Below are 23,848 nucleotides of genomic sequence, written 5' to 3'. Positions count from 1 at the left end.
CTTGTGTGAATGTTTTGCTCTGTGATCAAAGGCGGGCGCTGTCGTGCCTCACATTCACTGTCGAGTGTCTTACACTGCGACGGAGAAAGTATTCCTCAGAAGAACCACCCCCCCCCCCCCGATGGCAATGAATGTCAAATGTAACACGAGAAGATGAAAAAGACGAGGAGTGCTCTCGTGCGATTTTTCAATTTTCTTCTAACGCTGAAGAAAACCCAACCAGTGGAGCTCATTGTTTCAGGAGGGACCACGGCGTCGCTCTCTCCGTTGTGGGGGGCCGATGAAAAGCTCCACGATTGGCCGCCGACGCTCACGAGGTCCGAGCTTTAGCCCGAGCTCGGATGTTGTCAGTTATTGTCACGCGGTCACGCAGTTTCTTATTGATGTGTAACTTCCCACGAATCACATTTATTAGTTTCATTAGTCGCTTTATTCACCTCTCGTGAGGGGCCGCAGATTGTTTGCTTTTCATTCTGGGGACACTAATATAGCGCAGGTGAAGGGAATTCAACGCCTGAAGTGTTGAACAAATTTGACTAATTGGAAAAACTCATCGGCAGCCTGTCTTTCTCAGAAACACAGAGCCTCATGCTAAAACCACTCATTTGAAGCCCTTCGTTCTGTGGTAGCACATATGAGCAAATCAAGGGAACGCACGACGTTCATGAATGGGCCACTTTGCATGTTTTTGGCAACGTCACGTCAAACCAGGACTTCCTTCCATCCATCCTCCATCCATCCATCCCTCCATCCATCCATCCATCATCCATACAGCTTATGCTTTGAGCGTCAGCGGGCGCTGGCTGGAGCCAACGCACAGAGACGAACGACCGATGCCTGCTCGCGTTCAGACCTCCGGGCAATTGACCGTCTCCAGTTCACCCCGAGCCGCTTGTCTCTGGACTGTGGGAGGGAGCCGGAGGACCTGGACAGAGGCCGCGGACAGCCAGGTCAGGGTTCGAACCCAAGACCGTCTTATTGTGACGCGACAGTGCTGGACACTTGGATGAAACTTTTCCCCGTCAGGTCAAAGTAGTAATTGTTTGCTTTAATCTGTATTCAGCCCCTTCCTCACTGGTTATACATCCTGGCAAACGGAGGCATTGGTGCGACCCAGCTGTCGGATCCTGTTGTTGACCGTTGGCGTTACATTTACCGTAACGGACAAACGAAGTGGTCCAGACTTTTTCGGCGGATCACTCCGATCGCAACCGGATCTGTGAACTCTCCGCATCCCTCTGATTACTTGGGTCCGTCCCGACGAGGCGGCGGTGCGCGGCCGTGTCTTTTGGTTTTTTCTTTCTGCTTTTTTGACATTGGCTCAGGATCCAGGCAGCAAAAGAACTCCGAACAGACAGACAGATCAGCTCTGGGCCATAAAAAAAACCCCAAAAAAACCCACAGCAGCTCCTGACAACACAAGTGATCAGGTTCACTTTACAACCGCCTGAGGGGAGTTGGCACTTCAGGCATCACACACACACACACACACTTATGTCTCTCATTCAGTCCGAACACGATCGCATCAGCGTAATATCCACAGAAATCGCACGGCTCCCGACGTGTGCCGTATTCCTTTCCATCTCCTCACTCGGCGCCGTCTCCAAACGGACAAGTTTTAACGATTTCACCAGCTTCCTACGAAAAGTCCCAGCGCTCGGCGAGAAATGACAGATCTGGAGTCCGGCAGGAGAGCTACATTATAGGAGGTTTGACAGGGGCCTGTTTGGGTTGTTTTCTTCTTTTCCTTGCCACTGCATTGCTGGCAGGGAGAGAACCTCTCGTTCAGAGAGCACAGGAGACAGAATCTCAACCTTCTTCAGGGGCCATTTTGGATCCTCCTCTCGTGCATCACAACGGGCAATAAAATATAATTACAAAGCTTGGAAGCCATAAGCTGAGCTCCCCGTGGTTTGGGGAAGTTTAATTATCGTCTGATGGTGCAGAAAAAAAAGAATATAATGCCAAATTTGGATGCAGCTCTCTGGTGCCAAAGCCCGGGACTTTTGTGCAAAGACTCTTTTTCGTCCGTACCCTGTGGTATTTCTCCGATTTTCCCCAACGTTTTAAGTTTCTATACGCTTAAGAATCACAAAAGCCACCGTGCCGCGGTGTTCTTACCATCCCAGCTCTCCTGGCGATGACCGTGTGGAACTGGCCGTCTGCAACTTTCATCATGGTCATCAGCTTGTAAGTTCCGCTGCCGAGGTTGAAGGAGAAGCGCATCCGTCCCTCGAAGATCTCCAGCGCCAGGAACTCCGCCTTGTCCCCGGTCTGGTTGTCGTGGTTGTACATGAGCAGCGCGTCGCTCTGCAGCGTGGCGAACTTAATGTATATGTAGTTGTTGTTGGGATCCAGAGAGGGAAACTCCATGTAGGAGAGCTCCTCGAAGCCGTAGCTGTTGAGTTCGCAGTGTTTGCCGAAAACCCCTGAGGGCCAAAGAAGAGGAAAACAGACTCTGTATCAGAGAGGAAGCTAATGAATGCTTCACGGTGCCGCTGTGATAAAGAAAATAAAACTACTGCAGATAACATGGCATCTTTACTTTAGTTGTAACAAGGCAGATATCACCGCTTTGTTACTGCGGTCGGATAATGATCTTTAAAAAGTTTCAAACTTCTATTCGCCCAAACTGGAGGCTACGGAAGAGTATTGGGGCCAAAGGCATGAGAAAAAAAAATGAGAGGAGGAAGACTTTTTTTGCATCTTGCAATTAAAGTCGAATAAAGTTGAAATGTTGAGAATAAAGATGAAATACTATTTCGTTAATAAAGTTGAAAATCGTGACCCGGAAGCACGTTTCAGCAGTAGCAAACAACCGGATGTTTTGCTGACGCTAACGCTAGCTGCTAACCACGTTGTAAAGTTGTGATATTATTTTCATCGACAGGCTGAATCTGGAAGAAACGACGCGGTGACAACGCGTGTTTGCACGTGAACGTCGACGTGTGTCCTGACGCGATGTAACGCTCAACTGCAAAACAACCGTGAATGAATGTTAAGAGGCGAGCAGTTAGCGAAGCTAGCGTAGCTCTGCTAACGTTAGTTAGTTGTTTAGTTAGCTGAACTGGAACCACAACACGGACGCTTAGGGCTATTTCGACTTTAATCTCGACATTACGACTTTATTCTGACTTTATTCTTGAAATGTTAAATAAATTAAAAAAAATCTATCCCCTCATTATTTTTCTTCTTATGTCGCGCCCAAATACTCTTCCTTACAAAGCAGATATCACCGGGGGGGTTTTCTGCGGTCAGATAATAATCTTGCATCTTTGAAAAAGTTTCATACTTCTATTCGCCCCCAAACTGGAGGCTCATTAGAGACAGAAGCAAAACAATGTATGAAATATGGAGACGCTACATGAAATGTTCACATTTGCTTGGGATATCACTGGATAACTTTTTTTCTTTTCTTTACGGAGGTTCCACACGTGAAAATTATCCATCTTGCTTTTTCAATCTTTTAACCAGAGCTCACTACAAAAAGTTTCCTACGATTACTTACCGAACGCACAGTGACAGTAATATCCATCCACCCGGTTCTGACAGGAGCCACCATTAAAACATGGGTTACACTCACAGTGATTGATGATGGAATCACACGTTCTGCCTGGGTTCACAGAACAACACAAAATTAAAATGGATGGAGTGGCAGACGACACAGGGGGAAAGAAAAGCCCCCGAGGGGAACACAGTTCACTTTCCCCCCACGGGCCAAGTCATGCAGGCCTTTTCATCACCTCACAGCTGAGTAATGCACTGCAGAAAAAACCCGGCCTCGTACAAATCAGTTCATCTCGTGTCGAGCCTAAAAGTCTCATTTTTGTTCAAACAACCATAAAAATATACGAGCAGAAGGTGTAATCTCACCTGCTTTTAGTGCATTTTTACTTCTACTCTTAACATTTCTCGAAATGAGATCTGCTATTTCGGAATACTTTGGATGGACTTGTCAAGAGATGACATCACTTGATCCAAAACAACATCTTGAAACTTTCACGGGGAAATGATCTCATTCGACTGGGCAGATTCTTCCCTCTAAGAATAATCAGATTTTCAAACTCATTGCAAAATCAAATTACGTTTGGATGAGGCCGGGCTGTTTTTTTGTTTTTTTGCAGTGTAGAAAGACAAAACAGTTGCAATGTGCATGAATTGGCATCACACGTACAGGTGAATTTCAAACAGTACAGTGAATGAGCTGAATGGTTTCAACATCATGATAAGGAATGTGACACACAGGCTGGGGGCAAGACAACGCTGTAAATAATTCAGACATGGCACAACACAAAAAAAAACTTACAATGAACAAATAGAAGGTATTTTAGGCTGTAAAATCTCGGGACAAGTTGTTTAATGTTGATAGATCGCGCTGCCAAAGAGCAGGCGGCGAAAACAGGAAGCTGAGAGTTCACCGTGAGGGCAGGCAAACTACTGTAAGTCAATAGGTGCATTTCTTCACGAGAGGTCATTTATCTTGATGAAATCTGGTAATTTTTTTCGCAGTCATAATAAAAATGGACAGTAATGACTTGACTTGAGGCAAATCGCCTGCTACTGGCCGGCTCTTTGAAAATGTCTTTCAGATGCTGCAGACATGCAGCTGGACACTGTGCCTGAATTAAAATGACCGTTCTAAGTAATTTCCACTTTAAAAAAAATCCACTCCCCCTTTTATCAAGGGTAATAAGGCAGCGTGTCCATTACACTCCCGAACTAGCCTGATTGGATCTTTTTGACAAAGCTGCTCGTTTGTCATTACAACTCCAAAATGGAGCCAAATGAGAAACCCCTTGATTAACAAATCCTTCTGTATACAGCCGGATTAGAAATGTATCTGTGTGTGTGTGGTCATAGCCTGCATTGCACATGAAGGCAAACAAAGAAATGTGATACTGGTTAACTGTGTGTGGAGTCTGCTCTCGAGTCCTGACTGGGGTCAGCTTTGCATCATCCTTTTTATTAAAGCAAACACGGCAGGCTGATATACATCACAGCAGACCCCCCCGCCCCCCCCAACTAGTGATCTGAAAACAACTCTTTCTGGCATCCATGCTCGTATGCTATGGCTACAACACCTCCTGGAAACATTTGGAGGCAAATATTTTCCTTGGACCTAAAGCCGTGTCAGTGAGTACATTATTATGTGAGTGTCAGTGTGTGTGTGTCCCTTTTTTCTTAAGCCTAACATGAGTAACTGTGGTCAAAAATAAAATATGACTTCTCTGTGTGTGCAGTCATACCTGCAAAGCCAGATTTGCAGAGGCAGTTGAAGCCGCCGGGGAAGTTCTGGCACAGCGCCCCGTTCTTGCAGGGATTGGAGAGGCATTCGTTGACGTCCCTCTCGCAGGCCATGCCGGTGAAACCCTCGGGACAGGTGCAGGAGAAGCCTCCCACCAGATTGTGGCAGGTGCCGCCGTTGTGGCAGGGCGACGGCTGGCACTCGTCAATGTCCGTCTCGCACAGAGCCCCCGTGTAGCCCGGCCTGCAGCTGCAGGCGTAGGGCTGCAGGGGGTGGTTGGAAACGAGGATCACTGGGACACTTTCCTCTGTCTTCATATCGGGCGCGACACTGAGACGCCGCTTGCAGCTGCCTCCGTTCTGGCATGGGTTGTGTGTGCAAGGATCATGGTCCACCGCATCTATTTGCACCCCGCTCTGCCTGTGTAAAATGTCTTTGATACTCTGGAAGAATGTGGCCACGCCGCTGGGGTTGACATATTGTCCGTGGCCCCGTTTCACAGCTGCCATCAGGAAAGTCTGATTGTTGAGCTCAAACGCTCCGTAGAGAAGCACCCCCGTGCCTAGTCCTGCTAGCTGAGAGTTGGCAATGCGTAGGAAGCTGAGGTAGTGGTTCGTGAGGAAGTGTTTGACTCCTTGGGAGTTGAGTCGAATGAGTATGCTGTTGTCCACCGTGGCATTGGTGAAGCCCATGAAGAGGACTCTGGCCGTGTTGCTTACTGAACCGTGGACACCGTCGCTGCTCCGGACGGTTAATTCAAAAGTCCCATCCGTCGAGCGGGCTTTCGAGTTGAGGTTGCACGTTCCGGTCGGGATAGTGAACAGACCGGAGGAAGGAGGAATAAGGGAACAGTGGAACCTGTCTTGGATGTCGGGGTCTTCGGGTTTGACGTCTCCCAAAGAACCTCCTGGAAACATGTTCCCAAAGTAGTGGACAAAGATCTCCATGGACCTGGGCTCTGACGGGTTGTCGTTCTGATCATTTATTTTCACGTGGACTGTCGCTGTGGATGACATCTGAGGCACACCGGAATCCTTGATTACAACATAAAGGTAGAAGTCGCTAATCTGTTCTCTGTCGATCTCTCGGCTGGTGGTCAACACTCCGGCTGGACTGAGGCTGAAGTAGCTATTGGCAGAGCCGGAGCTGAGGAGGCTGTATAAGAAAGGGCCTTGGTTGGGTGGAAGATCTGGGTCAGAGGCTGTCAGGGTTGTAACTGCAGTGCCGGCTCTCTGGTTCTCCATGACCTCGGCGTACGCGGACGTCAAAGTTGGACCGTTGTCGTTGATATCTTCCAGGTTCACAATGAGGGTGGCGCTTCCAGTTGCAGGGGGTGTGCCAGTATCCACGGCTAGAATGGTCAGATTGTACGTGGGAGTTGTTTCTCTGTCCAGCTCCGTCGCCACAGACACTTGGCCAGTTTTGGAATTGATAGTGAAAACATTTTTGTCAAAGTCAGGAGAAATGGAGTAAGAAAATCTGCTCCAGCTCGGGACGGAGTCGGAGTCATCTGCGCTCACAAAGGTAACCAGACCGCCTGCTGAGAGACCTTCACTGACCTGCACGTCATACAGTTCTTGGGTAAAAACGGGAGGGTCGTTGGCGTCGAGAATCGTGATATTCACAAACACTTCATCAATGTCTGCTCCTCTGATGCTCCCCGCGTTCTTGGCCAACACCTTGAGTGAAATCTTTTCCTCTTTCTCACGGTCTAGAGTACCTGTGACATAAATTTGACCTGTTTTCCTATTGATGCCAAAGCCTTTCTTTCTGCTCTTCCCGAAAATGAGGTAGTAAACCACTCCATCGTATCCTTGGTCTCGATCGCTGGCGAACACCTCCCCGACCACTGCGCCTCTTGGAGCGGCTTCAGAGATTTCAAAGTAGTACTGTTTGGAGACAAAGCGGGGTACGTATTCATTGGCTCCCTTGAGCTGAATGTTGACGTTGGCGAAGCTGCAGCGTTCCTCGTCTGGGACATTGAAGGCCTTCACTGTTAAATGGTAGACCTGCTTAGCCTCGTAATCCAAGAAGCCCTGGGTGGTGATGGTGCCAGAGTTTGGGTCAATAACAAAGAGGTCACTGTCTGACGACTGTATCACATAAGCCATGACCGCGTTGGCTCCCGCGTCACGGTCCGTGGCATTCATTTTGACCACCGTGGTGGCGCTGGGAACGTTCTCCTGCACAGTGGGGAAGTACTCGTCCGGGTCAAACACAGGGGGGTTGTCGTTCACGTCGGTCACGTGCACTGTGACGGAGACGTAACTGGCTTTCGTGATCCAGCCGCCGTCAGTGGCTGAAACTCTGAGCTCGTGCTGTTGCTTCTCCTCAAAGTCCAGAGGCTGAGCTAGGGACAACACTCCAGTTTTGCTGTTGAGTGAAAAGAGACCCTTGTCGTTGCCTGATGTAATATTGTACGTGATAAGGCCATTCATTTCTTTATCCTTGTCTCTGGCGGACACAGTCCGTATTGCCGTTCCCACAGCAAGGCTTTCTGGTACAGTGGCAGAGATTTGGCTTTGTGAGAACTCGGGCGTGTGGTGGTTTTCCTCTGTGACGGCGATTCGCACGGACGTCCGCGTCGACAGAGGAGGATTTCCTCTGTCACTCGCCGTGACGTCGATGAGGAACATTTTCTTCATATCAGACAGAAGAGAGGAGGCAACGGTGATCCATCCGCTCGTTTTATCGAGCTTGAATTTGTTAGAGCTGTTTCCGCCCGTTATCGAGTATTCCACCTCAGAATTAAGGCCAAAGTCTTTTTTGTCCTGGGCTCCGACCCTGATCAGTCTGGTGCCGACCTTGACACTTTTGGTGACGGGAGTGAAGTAGCCGGGTGAATCGAACTCAGGAGGATTGTCATTACTGTCTACGATGTTGACAATTACCGTTGTCTCGCTCAGCAGAGGCTTGACCGCCCGGTCAGAGGCTGTGACAATGAAGCTGTGGCGATTTATATTTATGCTGCTGGCGCCTGTCGAGTTCTGATACTTCAACTGCAGCTTCACAAATATCTCTCCAGAGCTGGCGTTAATTCTAAAATACTCCGACTGGGAGCGGATGAAATAGAAGATCCTGCCGTTGAAACCCTCGTCGGGATCCGTGGCAGACACCCGCGTGACCAGGGAGCCCACCTCCGTGAGCTCGGGGTAGTCCAGGTAGTAAGAGGGGCGGCTAAATCTCGGGGCGTTATCGTTGACATCCGTGATGAACACGGTGACGTCTGTGCTCACCGTCCAACCGGAGTCGTGCGCGGACACCTTGACGATGTAATGATCCGTGTCCTCTCTGTTGAGCAGCCTGCTTATCGTTATGTCTCCCGTGCTCGGGTTGATGTTGAACGGCAGGCTCGTGTCTGTGATCGAATATCGGCTGATGGCGTTTGAACCTGCGTCCTCATCCGTGGTGGTGACCCTGGTGACAGTGTAACCCACCGGGGCATTTTCAGCCACCGTCGCGCTGAAGATTTTGGAAAACCTGGGGGCATTGTCGTTCACATCCAGGACACTGATGAGCACTTTGACGGCCGTGTTTTTGGGCGGCAGCCCCCGGTCAGTGGCCTTGACCTTCAAAGCGTACTGAGCCACCTTCTCCCTATCCAGCGGCCTGGTGGTTCGTATTTCGCCAGTCGCCCGGTTGATGTTGAAACTATTCTCCTTGTTGCCGTCGATGATGCCGTATTCCAGCTGTCCATTGGGCCCGCTGTCCAGGTCAACGGCGGAGACCATCAGCAACCGCTGAGGCGAAAGGTTCTCCAGTATTTCAGCATGGAACGGATCCTTATCAAACACAGGGTGGTTATCGTTCACGTCCAGCACATTTATTTCCACTTTTTCGTAAGAGGAATAAGGCGGGAAGCCCTGATCTCTGGCCTCGACCCAGAGAACGTACTTCTGAATGTGCTCATAATCCAGTGAGTGTCTGATTGACAGCTCGCCCGACAGCTGGTCGATGTGAAAAGCATAATCCAGGTTGCCGCTGGCGATGTAATATGACAGCGGCCCGCCCCTCATCGAGGACCCCGTCACCGTCGTGACGACGTGGTTCGTCGGCTGGCTCTCGGGGAACGTGAACGCCCGCTCCTTCACCTTGATGACGGGGAAGTTTCCTCCGGTGACAAAGCGGACGGTCACGGTGGTCATGTCCGTCTTGGGATTGGCTCCGCCGTCTTTCACTCGAACCGTGAGGGTCACCTCTGAGCTCCCCGTGAGCTTCTCGTTGGCGGTGATGGCGCCTCTGACGGGGTCGATCTTGAACTTCTCGGAGTTGCGGCCCATCAGGGAGTAGTGCAGCTGGGCGTTGGAACCCGAGTCCTCATCGGTGACGGTGACGGCAAAGACCAGGGACCCTGAGGACACAAGTGAGAATAAATTAGTTATACATAACATTTGATAAAACAGTACGAGTAAGATTATAATAATAATAGCGCCAACTGGTGCCAACCATAACATGTTTCAGTACAGTACTCACCTGTTGCAGTAGACGCCGGGATGTGGGTGACGTAGGGGTGGTGGTGGAAGCGCGGCGGGTTATCGTTGATATCCGTCACCGTCACGGACACGGTGGCGGAGCTGGACAGGCCCTCGGGCTGCCCGCCGTCGGTGGCCACGACCAGCAGCTGGTAATTAGCCCTGTCCTCCCGGTCCAGCAGGGAGCTGGTAATTATCTGTCCAGTCGCGGGGTTGATGGAGAACTGGCCGTGTCCTCCAGTCAGACTGTAGCTGCGAGGGGGAGACAACAAAGGACGAGTTACATTGGGAGCTTTGTGAAATCTGATGAACAAGGGACCGAGTTCACTCGGATGACTAATTCAATTTGTGTTGGCTTATTTGTGATCCCAGTAATCAACTCTGCCTTGTAGAGCAACTTCTAATGAACATCCCGAACCACAACAAAGTGTTTTTTTAAATTGTGTTTTTACTTTTCTATTCACTCCTCGTCAGATAACAAGCGACGATACAAATTTCCTATATATTCGGTCTGCTGAAAATCTGAAATCTTGTCTCTGTCTTTGCCAATATAAATTCCAGTTTGTATTAGTGGGATTCCTCCATAACCGTCTGTAACCAGAAGCACAAGTTTTTTTTCTTTTCTTGCGGTTGTTTTTTGGTGATTTTATTGTGAAAGGACACTGACAATTGTGAAACCGCACACTCCTACACTTTGAGTCCATTAAATTGTCACGGTGACCTTTACCCAGTGGCCATTGAGCTAAGTCAATTCTTGCATTATGAGCACATTTCATATGACAAGGTGGTCATTGTGTTATCGTAGCTGTTTCCAATGTAAACACTGGCCGGTCAAGTGACACATGACTAATTCCCCCGCCGCCGCCACAGTTTCCAAATATTCCCTCTTCATATTGTTTGACACTGACTGTGTTCGGCACCGTCACGGTGCGGCCTATAGAGGAAGCTGTGTCGAGGCGTCACAGAAACACAATATTAATGGACGAATGTACAGATTTACGCTCAATGACAGTCTCCATATTGTGCCGGCATGATATCAAATCAGTGAGTTAACCGACCGAGGCATCCAGCTTCATATTTATATCAAATGCAGCCACTGTTGGAGTCCCTACAGGCTCAGACTGTTCCAGCTGCAGAATCCTTCATTCCATTTAACTTATTCTGAGTAAATTACATTATTGTATTACATACACGTGAAATAACAATAAAAGTAGCTTTAAAAAATATATGTATATATATGTAGCACATTAAATCCAAATAAACAAAACAGAAAGAAACATATATTCACATAAAATCACATTCACTCATCAGGAGTGAGGGGAGGGGTGGGGGGGCACACAAACTCTTTGGCTTTTTCAAACAACTGTCATGTTTCACCTCATATCTCACAAGTGTCCGGCAGCATCCAGACGTAAATGTAAACTGACGCGCACACGTACACACACCAGTGCATATTTTGAAAAGGCTTCTTAGAAGAAGAAAAAAAGAAAAAAGAATTAAGCAGCATTGCCCCTCCGGAGACGGGACAGCAAATAACGGAACGACGTGGGAAAAGGCAGAGTGGACGTCTGGAAGGTTTAGGACAACATGCTTGTGGCCCAGAGACAAGTCCAGGATTTGGGACATTCGTTCATCGGGGCTGTGAGAATCAAAACTAAAAAACATAACTGAAAGGTAACCTGGTTCTGGTCTCCATTAAGGGCCTCGAAACCCCCCCCCCCCCCCGGAACCCCTGATGGGCACAACTCGTGCTGTCATGGACAATTAACATCCTCATTACCATGTTTTGGGAAAGTGGAGCGCACTGCGGTACCCCCCAACGTGTAACCCAGTGGGGCGAGGGAGGGGGGAGGAGAGGGGAGGGGTCACACTTGAGCGTCGGCGGCCGAGGCCGAGGACGACCAGAAGCTCTTACAAGCTCCCCCACGGAGGGGTGTGAAAAAAAGCTGTCTTCCAGCTCGAGGACGGCCGCCCGGACAATGACTCTATACTCTCTCCTCCGGAACTCCTGTCATCGATCGCCACTTCGGCCTGGAAGTTTTCGAAGAAAAAAACAAAAAGGCCGGCGATGAGGTAAAACATTTTCGCCGAAGTCCGACGAGGTCGAGAGCCAAAACCCGCTCCTGAATTTTTCCCACCGGGGAAGCAAAGCACGACCACGACTGACCGGAGAAGTAACTGGACCTGGGCTGTGAGAAACACTGTCATAGACGGATTTCTTCCTGTATTCATCTGTCTGTCACGAAGTAGAATTATAGATAAACTTTTTAGTGCAAGTCGTCAGTTGTATACAGAGAATGGAACCAAGTGAATCAAACTATGAGATAAGTCCTGTAATTTGTTACTAATGTATGATTATTTTTGTCCTCCTGTCCTTTGAAATATTCCAAAAATGATTTGTATCATTTTAAGATTTTTGCTTTTTGTGATTTGTATAAACGTTTGCGATAGTTTCCGTTTTCATTATGGGGGCCGCCTTCCACCAAACGAGTTCCTCGCAAACACTTTTCCAACTCTTATAAGTCATATGAGTCATATCTATGAATATCAGATATCATCTGATATGTTTGAAGGGCTTTACAGAGCAGAAAAGCAATAAATACATGGACACGGGAACATTTGTTGTGTGTCGCCACATCTCTCTCTCTCTCTCTCTCTCTCTCTAATTAGAGCAGAGAAAGCCTCAGTTTGAAGAAAACATATGTTTATATCAATAAAAACCACATAACTGGGTCAAAAGAGAAAATACAATAAACAAAGTGTTTCTTTTATGAGGATCAAATGTTTTCGGGAGAAAAAACTTTCCGCGGCGAGGACATTTCGACAAAACCGCCGGATTCTCACGAGCAGAAAACTACGATGTTCAGTTTGCCCCGGAAATAAAGTGAGAATGAACCACGTGCGTGCGTGCGTGCGTGCGACGGCCTCGTCGTCCGGTACCTCACGACGCCGTTGACGCCCACGTCTGCGTCCGAGCTGTTGACCAGCAGCACGTCGGTGCCGGTCGGGGCGTCCTCCGTGATGGTGGTGTGGAAGGCGGAGGAGGGGAACACGGGGACGTTGTCGTTCTCGTCGTCCACCAGCACCGTCACGGTCCCGGTTCCGCTCAGAGGTGGAGAACCTGGGGACGGAGAGAGGACGGGGGGGAAGAAGAAATCACTATGAGTCTTTTTTTAAAACTTTTTTCCCCTTCAGTGACCTTAAAAGCAAAAAGGAGTGAAGCGGTAATTGCCACAGTCGCCCGGGACAGAAGCGAATCGTTACACTTTCCGCTCACGTGACAGGAGTGAACTTGGAGGATTTTCTCGCCGACGGGATGAGAACAAACTCAGCACAGAAAAGCTGGCGACACGTGAGCGCCATCAGGACGCCCACTCATGACCTTCAGACACATGACTTGTCAGTCGAAGCCAGATCCACACAGAAAGTTAACTCACACAATATACATATATATATATATATACCTATATATATATATTTATACTGTATATAATATCTCGTCGCATTTAATTCCAAGCAATCGTCCGTGGCCACCGGGGCTGTGAGTTTCCATCACAGGCCACATCAACACGCGTGGGCGCAGAACACGCCACATCAGAGAAGGTTCTCGGTGTCTCCGAAACCCAACCTTTCGGGCGTCCTTGCCGGGGTCTCGCGCGCACACGCACGCGCACGAGATCTGAATCTCTCCGCAGAGAGGCGATCTATTCTGAGGTGCACACGGCACCGAGCGAGCTCAGTCTGTGGAATCTGAGCGATGGGAGAAGTTCTATTTTTGGCAAAGGGAAATCTGACCGTTTTAGGTTGTTTTTTTTAATTCCTCCCTGGGCCGGGTGACGAAACGGAGCTCGCTGGGGGGGGGGTTTAAATCAATAGCAGATGAAAACATGTCGCAATGCAGGCAAACCTGAAGAAGAAGTATAATAAAGGAAGAGATTCAGACATCTGCCCCTCCACAATCCATAATTCCATAAACGGCACGCCAACCACGTGAAAGTTCAGCCTCGTTACTGTAAATCACAGCGCGAGATGCGGGGGGGGGGCATCTTTAGGGCCTCGGAAGGTCTTGGTGATCTGCTTATGATTTGACTGTTTTAAAAAGGAGAGCGAGCACCTCAGAGATGGAGACGAGCTGAGATCTGTCCCTCCCGCGGCTCTCTCTACAGGAATCACCGTGGACGCGTCAGCGACAATACTCCAAAAGGAAAGCACACGGCAAAATTCGCCTGTGTACTCAGCTGTTGAAGACATTAGATGCTTGAACTCGTGTACCGCAGGGGGAAGGGGGAAGGGCCCGGATTAATACGAGATAATAAAAAACATTCGGACGGGCGCCAAAAAAAATTGCAAAAGAATCTGAGCGGGGAGGGGAGGGCGTCGGGGGTCGGGCGAGGAGGCTTCGGGGCTCTGTTGCGCGGCCAGCGAGGATTATCTTATACATATGAGGGAATCGGAGCAGTACGATCATCACATGTCGTGCCAGATATTCTCATTTGAAAGTGAAGATGAAGTGTGTCTTTTCCCCCGCAGCCACAGCGGCCTCCTGAGACGACACATGAGCGGCGCCTCTCTCGATCGTAACCGTGCGTCACCGCGAGGAGGTCCATATCCAGACTTATCGTGCAGGTGCCGTACTGATACCACAATGTCCCCCCCCCCCCCCCATATCTTATTGGAGGATGACGTGCGGATTTTTAAACAAAGCCATTTCACCTCTTCACTGAGACATTTCTCAGATGTGAAATATTATCTTAGTGGCAGAACTTTCATCTGAAATGTGCAGAACTTGAATTTAAATCAGGAATATAAAATAAAGACCATGAATCCGAGAAGGCTTTTAATCAGTCGTTGACCCACCGTGACGTCACCCGCTATGAAAGCCTTGAGTTTCGCATTTTGACCGGCGCCGTGTTTTTGAAATTGGGGGTGTGGTCTGACTACGAGCTCGTCCACCGTGCTCACCTACACATGCAACCACGGGCGTAGCACGGGGGGGGGGGGACGACTACCCTGGGCCCAAGGGTGGTGGGGGGTCCCTGGAAAGCCTGGAGCAGCTATGGCTACCAAGCTAGCTAACTGTAACTTTTATTACCAAAATACAGTAGGTTAGTTAGATGGCAAGTTACTATGGGAACACACACACAGTATCATAAATGAATCAGCATCATAGCTGCGGGGGGCCGCCGGGGACTGCACCGATTGGACGGACCAGCTGTCAATCGCGCTGTAGCCACGCTACGGGGCTTTGTCTTCTATTTGTGTGTTAATGGACCATAATGTACAAAATGAACATCATGTTGTATTGAAAAAGACTTGATCCTAAAGATTGAACCATAAACTCCTCAGGAAAATGTTTACTGACGTTATGAATCAAGTGAGAAGTCGAGTCATTTTCACAAAAGACTTCTATAGAAATAACCATAGGAGTCGCCCTCTGCTGGTGATTCCAGAGAACACAGGCATTGGCCTCGGTTTCCGGACCCGGTGACTATACGTCCATTTTTATAAACAATGGGAACTTTTGATACTGGAAGCTTTTCAAAATGTACTGTGGTATATTTACAGGTATCCAGAGATCAATACTCCCGACCCCCAGACCCCCCTCAAACAGGATCCCAGCTACTGAAGTGTCCTTGAGCAAGAAAAAAAAGAATTCCCCTCGGACCTCTGCAGCTGCTGTAAACCGCTGACAGTAAACTCTGACCCCCCCCCCCCCCCCCCCCCCCCCGTGGGCCCGAGCGGAGGAAGAGACACATATTCCTACGAAGATCAACACAGTTTGAACCACGGCGGCTTCTTTCAAAGGGGGGGGGGGGGGGCGTTCCTCCCCAAAAATGAGATTTGAGATTGCTTTTCTGCAACATCACTTCACCGCCTGGCTCTGCGGCCATAAACAGACCTCGACGACCCCGTCGTGTATTTGCAGTTTTTTTCAGGGTCAGAACAGAAGTGGCCGATGTGCGTCCCCGGGATAAACACAGGCTGAATCCCAGAAGCGGAGGGAGCGACACAAACGGAGGTAACGGCATAAACAAGTCGTTTCATCCCAAAAGAGGAGCAGAAAAAACCACACGGCGCTGATCTTCAGTGACTCACTACCAAAATGAGTCATGTCCTCTGCACTTCGAGCCCAGACTTTTTTCTTTTTTTTCGGGGGGGGGGGGGGGATCTTGTGTTTATAACCAAATATAGCAAATGTTGCATTTTGAGGTGAGCTTGTGTTTCCATCTTTGTAAATATTTGCGATGAGGAGAATTCTGGTTATGAACAAAATACCCCCAGAAATCATTGGTGGTTTATAAAAGGGGGACGTCCAGCTGGCAATGTAAACATGTGGTATGTAATTAACCGTAGGTAGCATCCAGTTCTGTACTGTATCACCACCAATGGGCTATTATGTAGTCAAAGGACCGCAACATGTGGCCCGAGAGCCCAAACAAACGCAGTCGGCAGGACTCTCTCCAATCGACAGCGCTTTCCAATCCGCTCGACGCCTGCCGCGTCACGCGTTCGACGGGGGGGGGGGGGGGCGGATCGCCATGAGTCATCATTCTGCCGTTGTTGTCATGGCAACAGATCAGGGCGGCTCCTGCTCCTCCGACTGATCCTCCTTAATTGAGGAGTCCGCTTCGGCTTCGGGGTTAAACGGGCGGCGGCGGTGGCGAGGCGAGGCGGCGGCGGCTGCTGGTGCCGCTGCCGCCGGGGCAAAGTGTGTTTGTCAGTCGGCAACTCAGCTAAAGACTTTGTTGATCAAAGATGTTCCGCGCAGGCCGATAAGTGGCTCTGAGCGCTAAGTGGCTTTGCCTGCGAAAAGCCATTAGCGTCCGACGGAGGGGCCGAGTGAATGGAGAAGGGAAAAAACATTTGCTTTTGAAATAATCGGGGCCAGCTTCTAAAACCTCTCTGAACTCAAGGCACCCTTCTTCTGCTACACGGCGAGCTCGGCCTGCTGCGTTTCAACGGCATTGTTTTCCCACCAGGAGCGGAAGCAGCGTGCGTGTGTGTGTGTGTGTGTGTGTGTGTGTGTGTGTGTGTGGACAACACACTGCCCTCCTTTTTCAGGCGTTTTCACCCTCGGAGGGGAAGTGATGTCACAGCCTGTTTACTGCCTCGGGAGAACCGACGGCCTCCTCCGCCACCATTTGTGCGACCTTTTGACCTGCGGTGCCCCCTGTCACCAAAACGCATCACAGGGGCGCTGTCACCATATTTAATCCTCAGTAAGCACAGAGTAAACAACCCCCCCTTCCCCCCTGCACCACACACACACACACACACACACACACACACACACACACACACACACACGACCTAAACCCAGCTCAAATACTCCAGCCTCCCCAGAATGCCTCTCTGTGCTTCCCTCGCCGTCATCGCCATCCGTGGGTTCACTCGGAGCATTTTTCCACATCTCTCGCGGCGTATCACTTCCCACGGCGCCTCCCGTAACCTCCTCGGCCTCCCCGGGGGCTCGCCGATATCACGTAACCCCCCCCCCCCGGCAGCTGTTCCAGCCCCCTTTAAAAAAGAAACAAGCCAGCCGTCCGACGTGTAAATAGTGCACATCGATCTTGTTGCACCGCGTGGGGCTGACAGATGGAGTCATCAAGGAGCTCTACATCTTGGGCAGGTATGCAAATGTATGCAGGCGACGGAAGTTTTGGAATAGCGACGGCGACGGGGCGACACATTCTGACGATGGCTCGCTGGCGGCTGATAAATGAACGCGGGTCGTCTGCTTCCGATTCCTCGAATGACTCCCGAACACCGTACCTTTATTTTAAATGCACAAAATGAACCCCACCACATTGTTCTTTTTTTTTGGGTTCAGGAAGGAGTGACTCAGCGGGAGAGGAATGCCACCCGAAGAGCGCCGAGAGAGAAAATATGCCATCGTCACCTCGTGCGCCGTGGCTCGGGCCCTAGGAGAGACGGGGGCGGGGGGGAGGCGGCTGGGGGGGGTGAATGACTGAATCTGGAAGCACACAATCTGGCTATACGACAAATGACATCATCGCCGCCGTGGAAAAGAGAGCTGGTCGGAAATTTGCGGCGGGAAGTCGGCTGCTCACCGGGCGGCTGCCGTGCACCGTGGGTTTCTTTTTTCCATTGGCCAATCAACGCCCACGCACACCCTTTGTTATTTTCTCTGTCTGCCGTCGGACTATAAAATGTTTTCCTTTTTTAAAATCAGGCTGCATGCAACTGCTGTCCGTCTGCTATGTCCTCCGATAACCCGAACGCTGATCAATTTAAAAAAATGGCGGTATCTCCGAATGAGGAAGTCTCTCCGCTATGTTGCGCGTCACCCAGACAAACGTGAATCCCCCGTTACAGGTGACGCCTCCAAAAGATCTGCAACTTGTCGATCACTCCTGGGGCCAAGGCAGATCAAGGCGCTACCTCGCCTCTCGTCAGAAGTTTGTGCCCTGAGCGTAATCTCATTTCACCGGGGGGGGGGGGGGGAGGGGGTTAATCTCAGGTCAGCGAGGAAAAGCAAACCGCCGCGACCCGACATATTGGTATTTACCTCGCGCCTAGAAGCCGTCAAACAATCACCGCTCGAGATAATCTGTGTTCTTTTTTTTTCTCGCCCTGCGGCCAGAAAAATAGTTTGAGGATTTAAATGCCACTCATTGCTCGCGGTTTTCTGAATGTGTAAGTGTACACTGCGCACAGGGGGAATTGGGATTTGGTCCCAGAGAAGCATTCCCCCCCTCAAATCTGTGAAGAAAGTAGTGGACCTTGTGGTCCCAGGTTTCCATGAGGCCGGGGGGGGGGGGGCGTATGGCTCTGAAGTGGTATGGTTACCATAAAGGATAAGTCCATGCTAAGTCCCCGGTGATAACCCTGTCTCCGAGACCGGCGGTTGTTTCTCCGCGGGAAGACCTCAGACCGATGGTATTCGTGATAACCGCTTTTCATCCTGAGAGAGCGGCCATTACCCAAACGGGATCAAGTAGAGAAAAGACGCATGGCGGCGCGACTCAGGGGGGAGGGGGGGGGGGGGGGGGGGGGGGGGGGGGGAAGCTCCCGGAGCCACGTGAAGATTCCTCCCCTTGCTTTAATTGAATCTAGAAACGCCGCTATCATTTAATTAAACGCACTCCCATCAGACCTGCGAATCGACGGCCTGCCGGCGCGGAGGGAGAGAACAGAAACACACAGGCCTGGTTGGACGTTCCAACAGAACATAAGTCCCACAGAACTTAAACGCGGTTCTTAGAAACCGACGGCAGGGAAATTGACATTCGATTCCCGCCCCGATATCGTTTCGCTGCGGTTCGTCTCGGTGTGGATCACGTCTGGAAGGGAAAAACCCAGAATAACCCCGAAGACGAAGAAGAAGAATCGGCATCCGACCATAACGAGCTCCCAGAAACTGAAGTGGACCAGCCGACCATCTGCCGCCCTCCTCCTCCTCCTCCTCCTCCTCCTCCTCCTCCATCATCATCCCCGAGATCCACAGACACAAGAGTTTTTCTCCCCCGTAAGCCTCTCGACCCCAGAAAGCATTGTCTAGCACAAACATATGGCGGGGGGGGGGGGGGGGGGGGGGGGGTCTAAGCACCTTATTAGTGTACATTACCGCCGCACAAATCACATTAACCTCCAGGAAGGTGCTTGTGCGCCATACTCTCGGAACCGGAGGGGGTACAAGAACACGCGTTAACGGCGATTAAGCTGCGTGTTTTCTCGACCGCCGCGGCTGCCACGAGGGGGCCGCGCTGCTGTGAGCGCCTCGCGGGGGGCCGGGGGCTGATTTTGGGGGAAACAGCAGCACCCACCTCCTGGGAAAAAGGCTGCGAGTTGCCCCCCCCCCCCCCCGAGTTGCTCAGCCTAAGCCTTTTTGCTAAGCAGCCAGTTTGAGTGTCTCTGCTGGCACAAGAGATAATCTCCCTGGTCAATAATGTACATGATTGACTGATGTTTCATCCCCCCCCCCTCAAAAAAAAGGGAAGAAAGAATAAGAGGAGCGGCGAGTTGACGCTTTTTTTTCGCACGGGGGACGGACAAAACAACCGGGGGGGCTCATTGAAAAGCGGGAAGTCCGCGGACGGGTTGACTCGGGGGAAGACGGATGAATGTGTACATTTTAGGAGACAGCCCATCTGTAGCCCGGAGCTTAGGGCTAAACGGTTAATTACGGTTTATGGACTGCGGATGGATTGTGCTCTTAAGAGACAGCGTAAATAAAACATCATTGCATCTCGGGGGGAGGGGAGGGGGATGAATTGGCCGCGGCGGAGGCGAAATTGACATTTTTCCGCCTCTGAGAACCTGTTGCTTTGCGACAAAGCCCCTTTTAATGCGACCCCGTCCGGCGGCGCATGAATGGGCCCCGAGAGGAGCCGAGTGCGGGGTGCGGGCTGTGTCCCACCGCGCGGCCTGCCAACTATAACAGAGCAAACAGAGGGGTTGTTTTTTCTTTTTTTCCCTTTCTCACAGTTAACAAGCGACGCGGCCAGAGGGATGTCTCAGAACACCCGGTGTCCCAAAAAAAAAAGGACAGAAATCTCAGAGGCATTCGTCGAATTAGAACCTAAAATATTGTACCCCCCCCCCCCGCGCGAGTTATTTATGGAGTGCTACATCTGACTGCGTTTGCCTAATTTCTTCCCCCACATGTCAGGGATCGGGGTTGGAGACGCTTCTCTTGGAGACGCTTCTCTTGGAGACGCTTCAGCCCGACGGACAAGAAGTCGTCCAATGGCGTGATTTGTGCCTCTTTAATTTTGGGACAATTGTGTTTTTTTATTTTGCTGCATTGTTAAATATCCACATTTAGCATCTGCCGATGGTCCGGGGACAGGTTTCTTTTTATTAATCCAGGGGCGTGTGTGTGTGTGTGTGTGAGAGAGAGAGGTGGAAAACACACACTGGCAACACCACGCAGTCATGTTCATGTTGGGTCGTATTACATCTGAAAAATGTGACTTTGCAGACGTGTTTAAGAGGGAGAGCACCACGCACCGCCGGTTATCAGAGAGTCAGGGACAAGCTTCAGCTAGATATGATAAAATTAGGAAACTGGAATAAAAAGCAATAACCGTCCAACCCAAACCGCCTTCATACCAAAGCTATTTACACAAACATTCAGATCATGCGTTAGTTCTAGGTGTGTACCAGGGAGTGGGGGAGAAAGAGAAAACAGGGCGGCCCCCGGGTTGAAACCTCCAGAAGTGAACTCCCGTCTAAAGGTTTCTCGTGGCAGGCGAGCGGGCGGTGAACACGGCCTTCATCAGCGTCCGTGCAGGACGTCGGGAGCTCAACGTCTCTATTCTGCGACTTCTTTCTTTTAGGTTACGTGTTTCTGTGCCGCTCTTGTTCTAACAACCGGACTTCGCACGCTGGAGATTGGCAGGACTGGATGGGGTTTACACGCCGGCTTCATGGGAGCCATTTTAAAGGGAATAAAGGATCCGGCTTTTTAAATGGCGGATGGTCATTAAAATTCTTTATCTGCTAAGCGGCCGTTTAGCCCCCACGAATACTAATTACTAATTAATTACATCAAACATCCAACTGTGGACTCGAGGCACATTTCTTGGTGATGAATAGAGCTGCAACACTTAATAAATTAATCAATTAGTAATCGATTAATCGGTTCAAGTAGTTTTTATGAAAAAAAAACTTTTCCGGTTTCTTTGCTCCTCACACTAAATATATTTGGTGTGTGGAAAAAAACAAAACATCCTGTTGGGCGTTTGGGGGAAACACGACTTGACATTTTATGAACCAAGCGACGACTCGATCGATGGAGAAAACCATCGACAGATGAATGGCCTATGAAAGTAATCGCTAGTTGCCCCGGGTGATGAGTCAAAACTGTTTTTGCCTCAGAGTTGACTTGAGGACGGCGGCAGTCTCGAGAAAGAGTTCAGTTTAAACAGAGAAAGGTGGATCGGTGTCCACGTATACTGTAAAGTTGTTAAACACCGACGGGAAGAGATTAAGATAACGGACATAAGTTTCATCAGCTGCAAAAAATCCCCCACAGCTGCAACGTGTATAACGCAGAATCGACGTTTTCCTACAAACCGCGGATGTCTGCTCAGAGTCATTCCCGAAAAAAACACACATTTTATTGTGCGACTCTGTTGGAGATCTCATTGTTGTTGTTTTTTTCCTACATTCTTCCGAGCAGGCATAACTTGGACGTTGCTACGACGGGGGGGGGAGGGGAAACCCCAGATTTGCCCCGAAGCCGATCCAGATGTTGGGCCGAACAGGAACCCCGCGAGTGTCGGCGCGACCCGGCGGTGACCTCAGAAGGTCGCTGCAAACAACTTCCTCTCAACAAGGCGCCTCGTCGAAACGCACCCTCATGCAGCTCGCGTGGACGCCGACCTTTTGTTTTCTGCAGGCGGATGTTTTTCCGCTCGGGCCAGGAGGCCGTTTACGAGGAACCCGCGTCTGCGAGGGATCTCCGTCTTCCAGCTCGGGGCCACGACGACGAAGGAGCTCCAACTTTCACCGAAGACGCCGGGAGAGAAACGCGCCGCGGGAGGACGGAGCACTCCCAGCTCTTCCCAGGCTCACCGGGCCCCCGCGCCACGGGGTGTGGGGAGTCAGCCCGTGACTCATCGGACGGAACGGGTTGAGAAACGGGAGCTCATGTAAAACCCGACAGAGGTATTCTCTTTTTGGCCCCGACGGCGTGTCTCCGACAACACGACCAGCCGACAGACCTGAGTCCTCGGCTGGTCGACGGGAAGATGAACGCGGCCCTTTTTTAAAGACGAATGTCTGGGGTTTGGGTCACGGCAGACTTGGAGACACGTCGGCACCATCCACCTTCGACGTTTCCTGCCAGATAGGGCCTGGGAGAACAATTCCCCCCCCACCCCCGCCGTCTCTCAGCCCTGGCCTCAAAAATTTGAGAATGTGCTCCTTGGTAATTTGGCCCTGTACTATGATTATGTTTTTTTTGTTGTTGTTGTTGTTGTTGATATTTTCATATTCAAACCCCAGGGGAAAAAAAATAAAAAATAAAACTCCTTTTTTTTTCTGCGCTCTCGCCAACATTTGCACGGAGATGTCCTGTCAAAATATTTTGGAATTGTTGTCAGAGGTCTAAATATGGAGACTCCTCGTGGAAACAGCGAAAAAAAAAAAGGAGATCAAATCCTAATTAGTATGTTGGGTAACTTTGTCCATGTGGCACAGACCTCTAAACAGCACGTGAAGAAAACTTCTTAACGAATTGCGAGTCTCAAATTCGACTCCGTCGCGCACTCCTCGATTGTTCTGCTCTTGTGGCAAACGCAAAAAAGGCAACCACCCTCTCCCACAAAAATGAAACACAGGGTCTCCGGATCAAACACTCTCACTTTACGTAGAAGCACCTCACATTTCTCACAACATCGTCCCGATTCCCGCGGTTTCGGGGTCCAGGAATGAAACGGCGCCGCCCCTCCAGACCATGTCGGGCGGGGGGGGGGGGGCGACACACGTATACTTAACTGGCAAACCATGTGATTTGGCTGCGACGGGGGATATGCATGTGCTCCTTTAACTGCACATTAACTGGCCTCCACGCAATAACAAGTTAACCTTTTATCCGGCTATAACAGGCCCCGCCGCCGTATCCAAATAAACACGGGACGCCATTCAAATCGAAAAACCCGCTCCAAAGGACTTGTGGGAGAGAGAAAGAAAAAACCATCCACTGCTTTCGCGAAGCGACAAAACTCCCGGACGTTTGGGTTTGTCGGGCCACGCGGGGAGAACGCGGCACACTGTGAAATCAAAATGCTGTTTGTTGGTTTATGCAACTATTCTTTTTCTTTCAGCTTGGTTTTGCAGGCCGGTCACCGAATGTCTTTTCTGGCTTGGCTTCAAAAGTCAACAGTGTCCAGGTGCGGGCGCATTACAACAGAAGGACCCGAGCACGGACGATAAGTCCAACGTGGTGTGAGTCCAGACACAAACAACTGATTTTGTTTTTTGGAACGCTTATAAAGAATCATCTTTTGTTTTTTTTTACTTTCGAGCCTGTCAAGCATGCGTCATGGTGGCGTAGTGGTTAGCACATTCGCCTCAAAGCAAGTAGGGCCTGGGTTCGAGTCCCGGTTCAAACCAACCGGGGCCTTTCTGTGTGGAGTTTGCATGTTCTCCCCGTGTGTGC

General features: G+C 50.2%; 1 protein-coding gene across 1 annotated transcript in view; it reads right to left on the bottom strand.

Annotated features, from left to right (window-relative positions):
- The window catches only part of LOC118319371 (protocadherin Fat 4), a 106,050-nt gene that overhangs the window by 14,364 nt on the left and 67,838 nt on the right, over nt 1–23,848 (bottom strand). Inside the window, exons 7-11 of the mRNA XM_035649729.2 lie at nt 12,658–12,838; nt 9,719–9,969; nt 5,247–9,596; nt 3,509–3,613; nt 2,122–2,429 (exon numbers count right to left, since the gene is read on the bottom strand). Coding sequence (XP_035505622.2) covers nt 2,122–2,429; nt 3,509–3,613; nt 5,247–9,596; nt 9,719–9,969; nt 12,658–12,838 — 5,195 coding nt within the window. The remainder of the gene's footprint in view (nt 1–2,121; nt 2,430–3,508; nt 3,614–5,246; nt 9,597–9,718; nt 9,970–12,657; nt 12,839–23,848) is intronic.

Source organism: Scophthalmus maximus, chromosome 9, assembly GCF_022379125.1.
Source record: "Scophthalmus maximus strain ysfricsl-2021 chromosome 9, ASM2237912v1, whole genome shotgun sequence".
NCBI lineage: Eukaryota > Metazoa > Chordata > Actinopteri > Pleuronectiformes > Scophthalmidae > Scophthalmus > Scophthalmus maximus.
The sequence above is the reverse complement of the archived record's forward strand: the minus strand, read 5'-3'. Positions and strand labels throughout refer to the sequence as shown.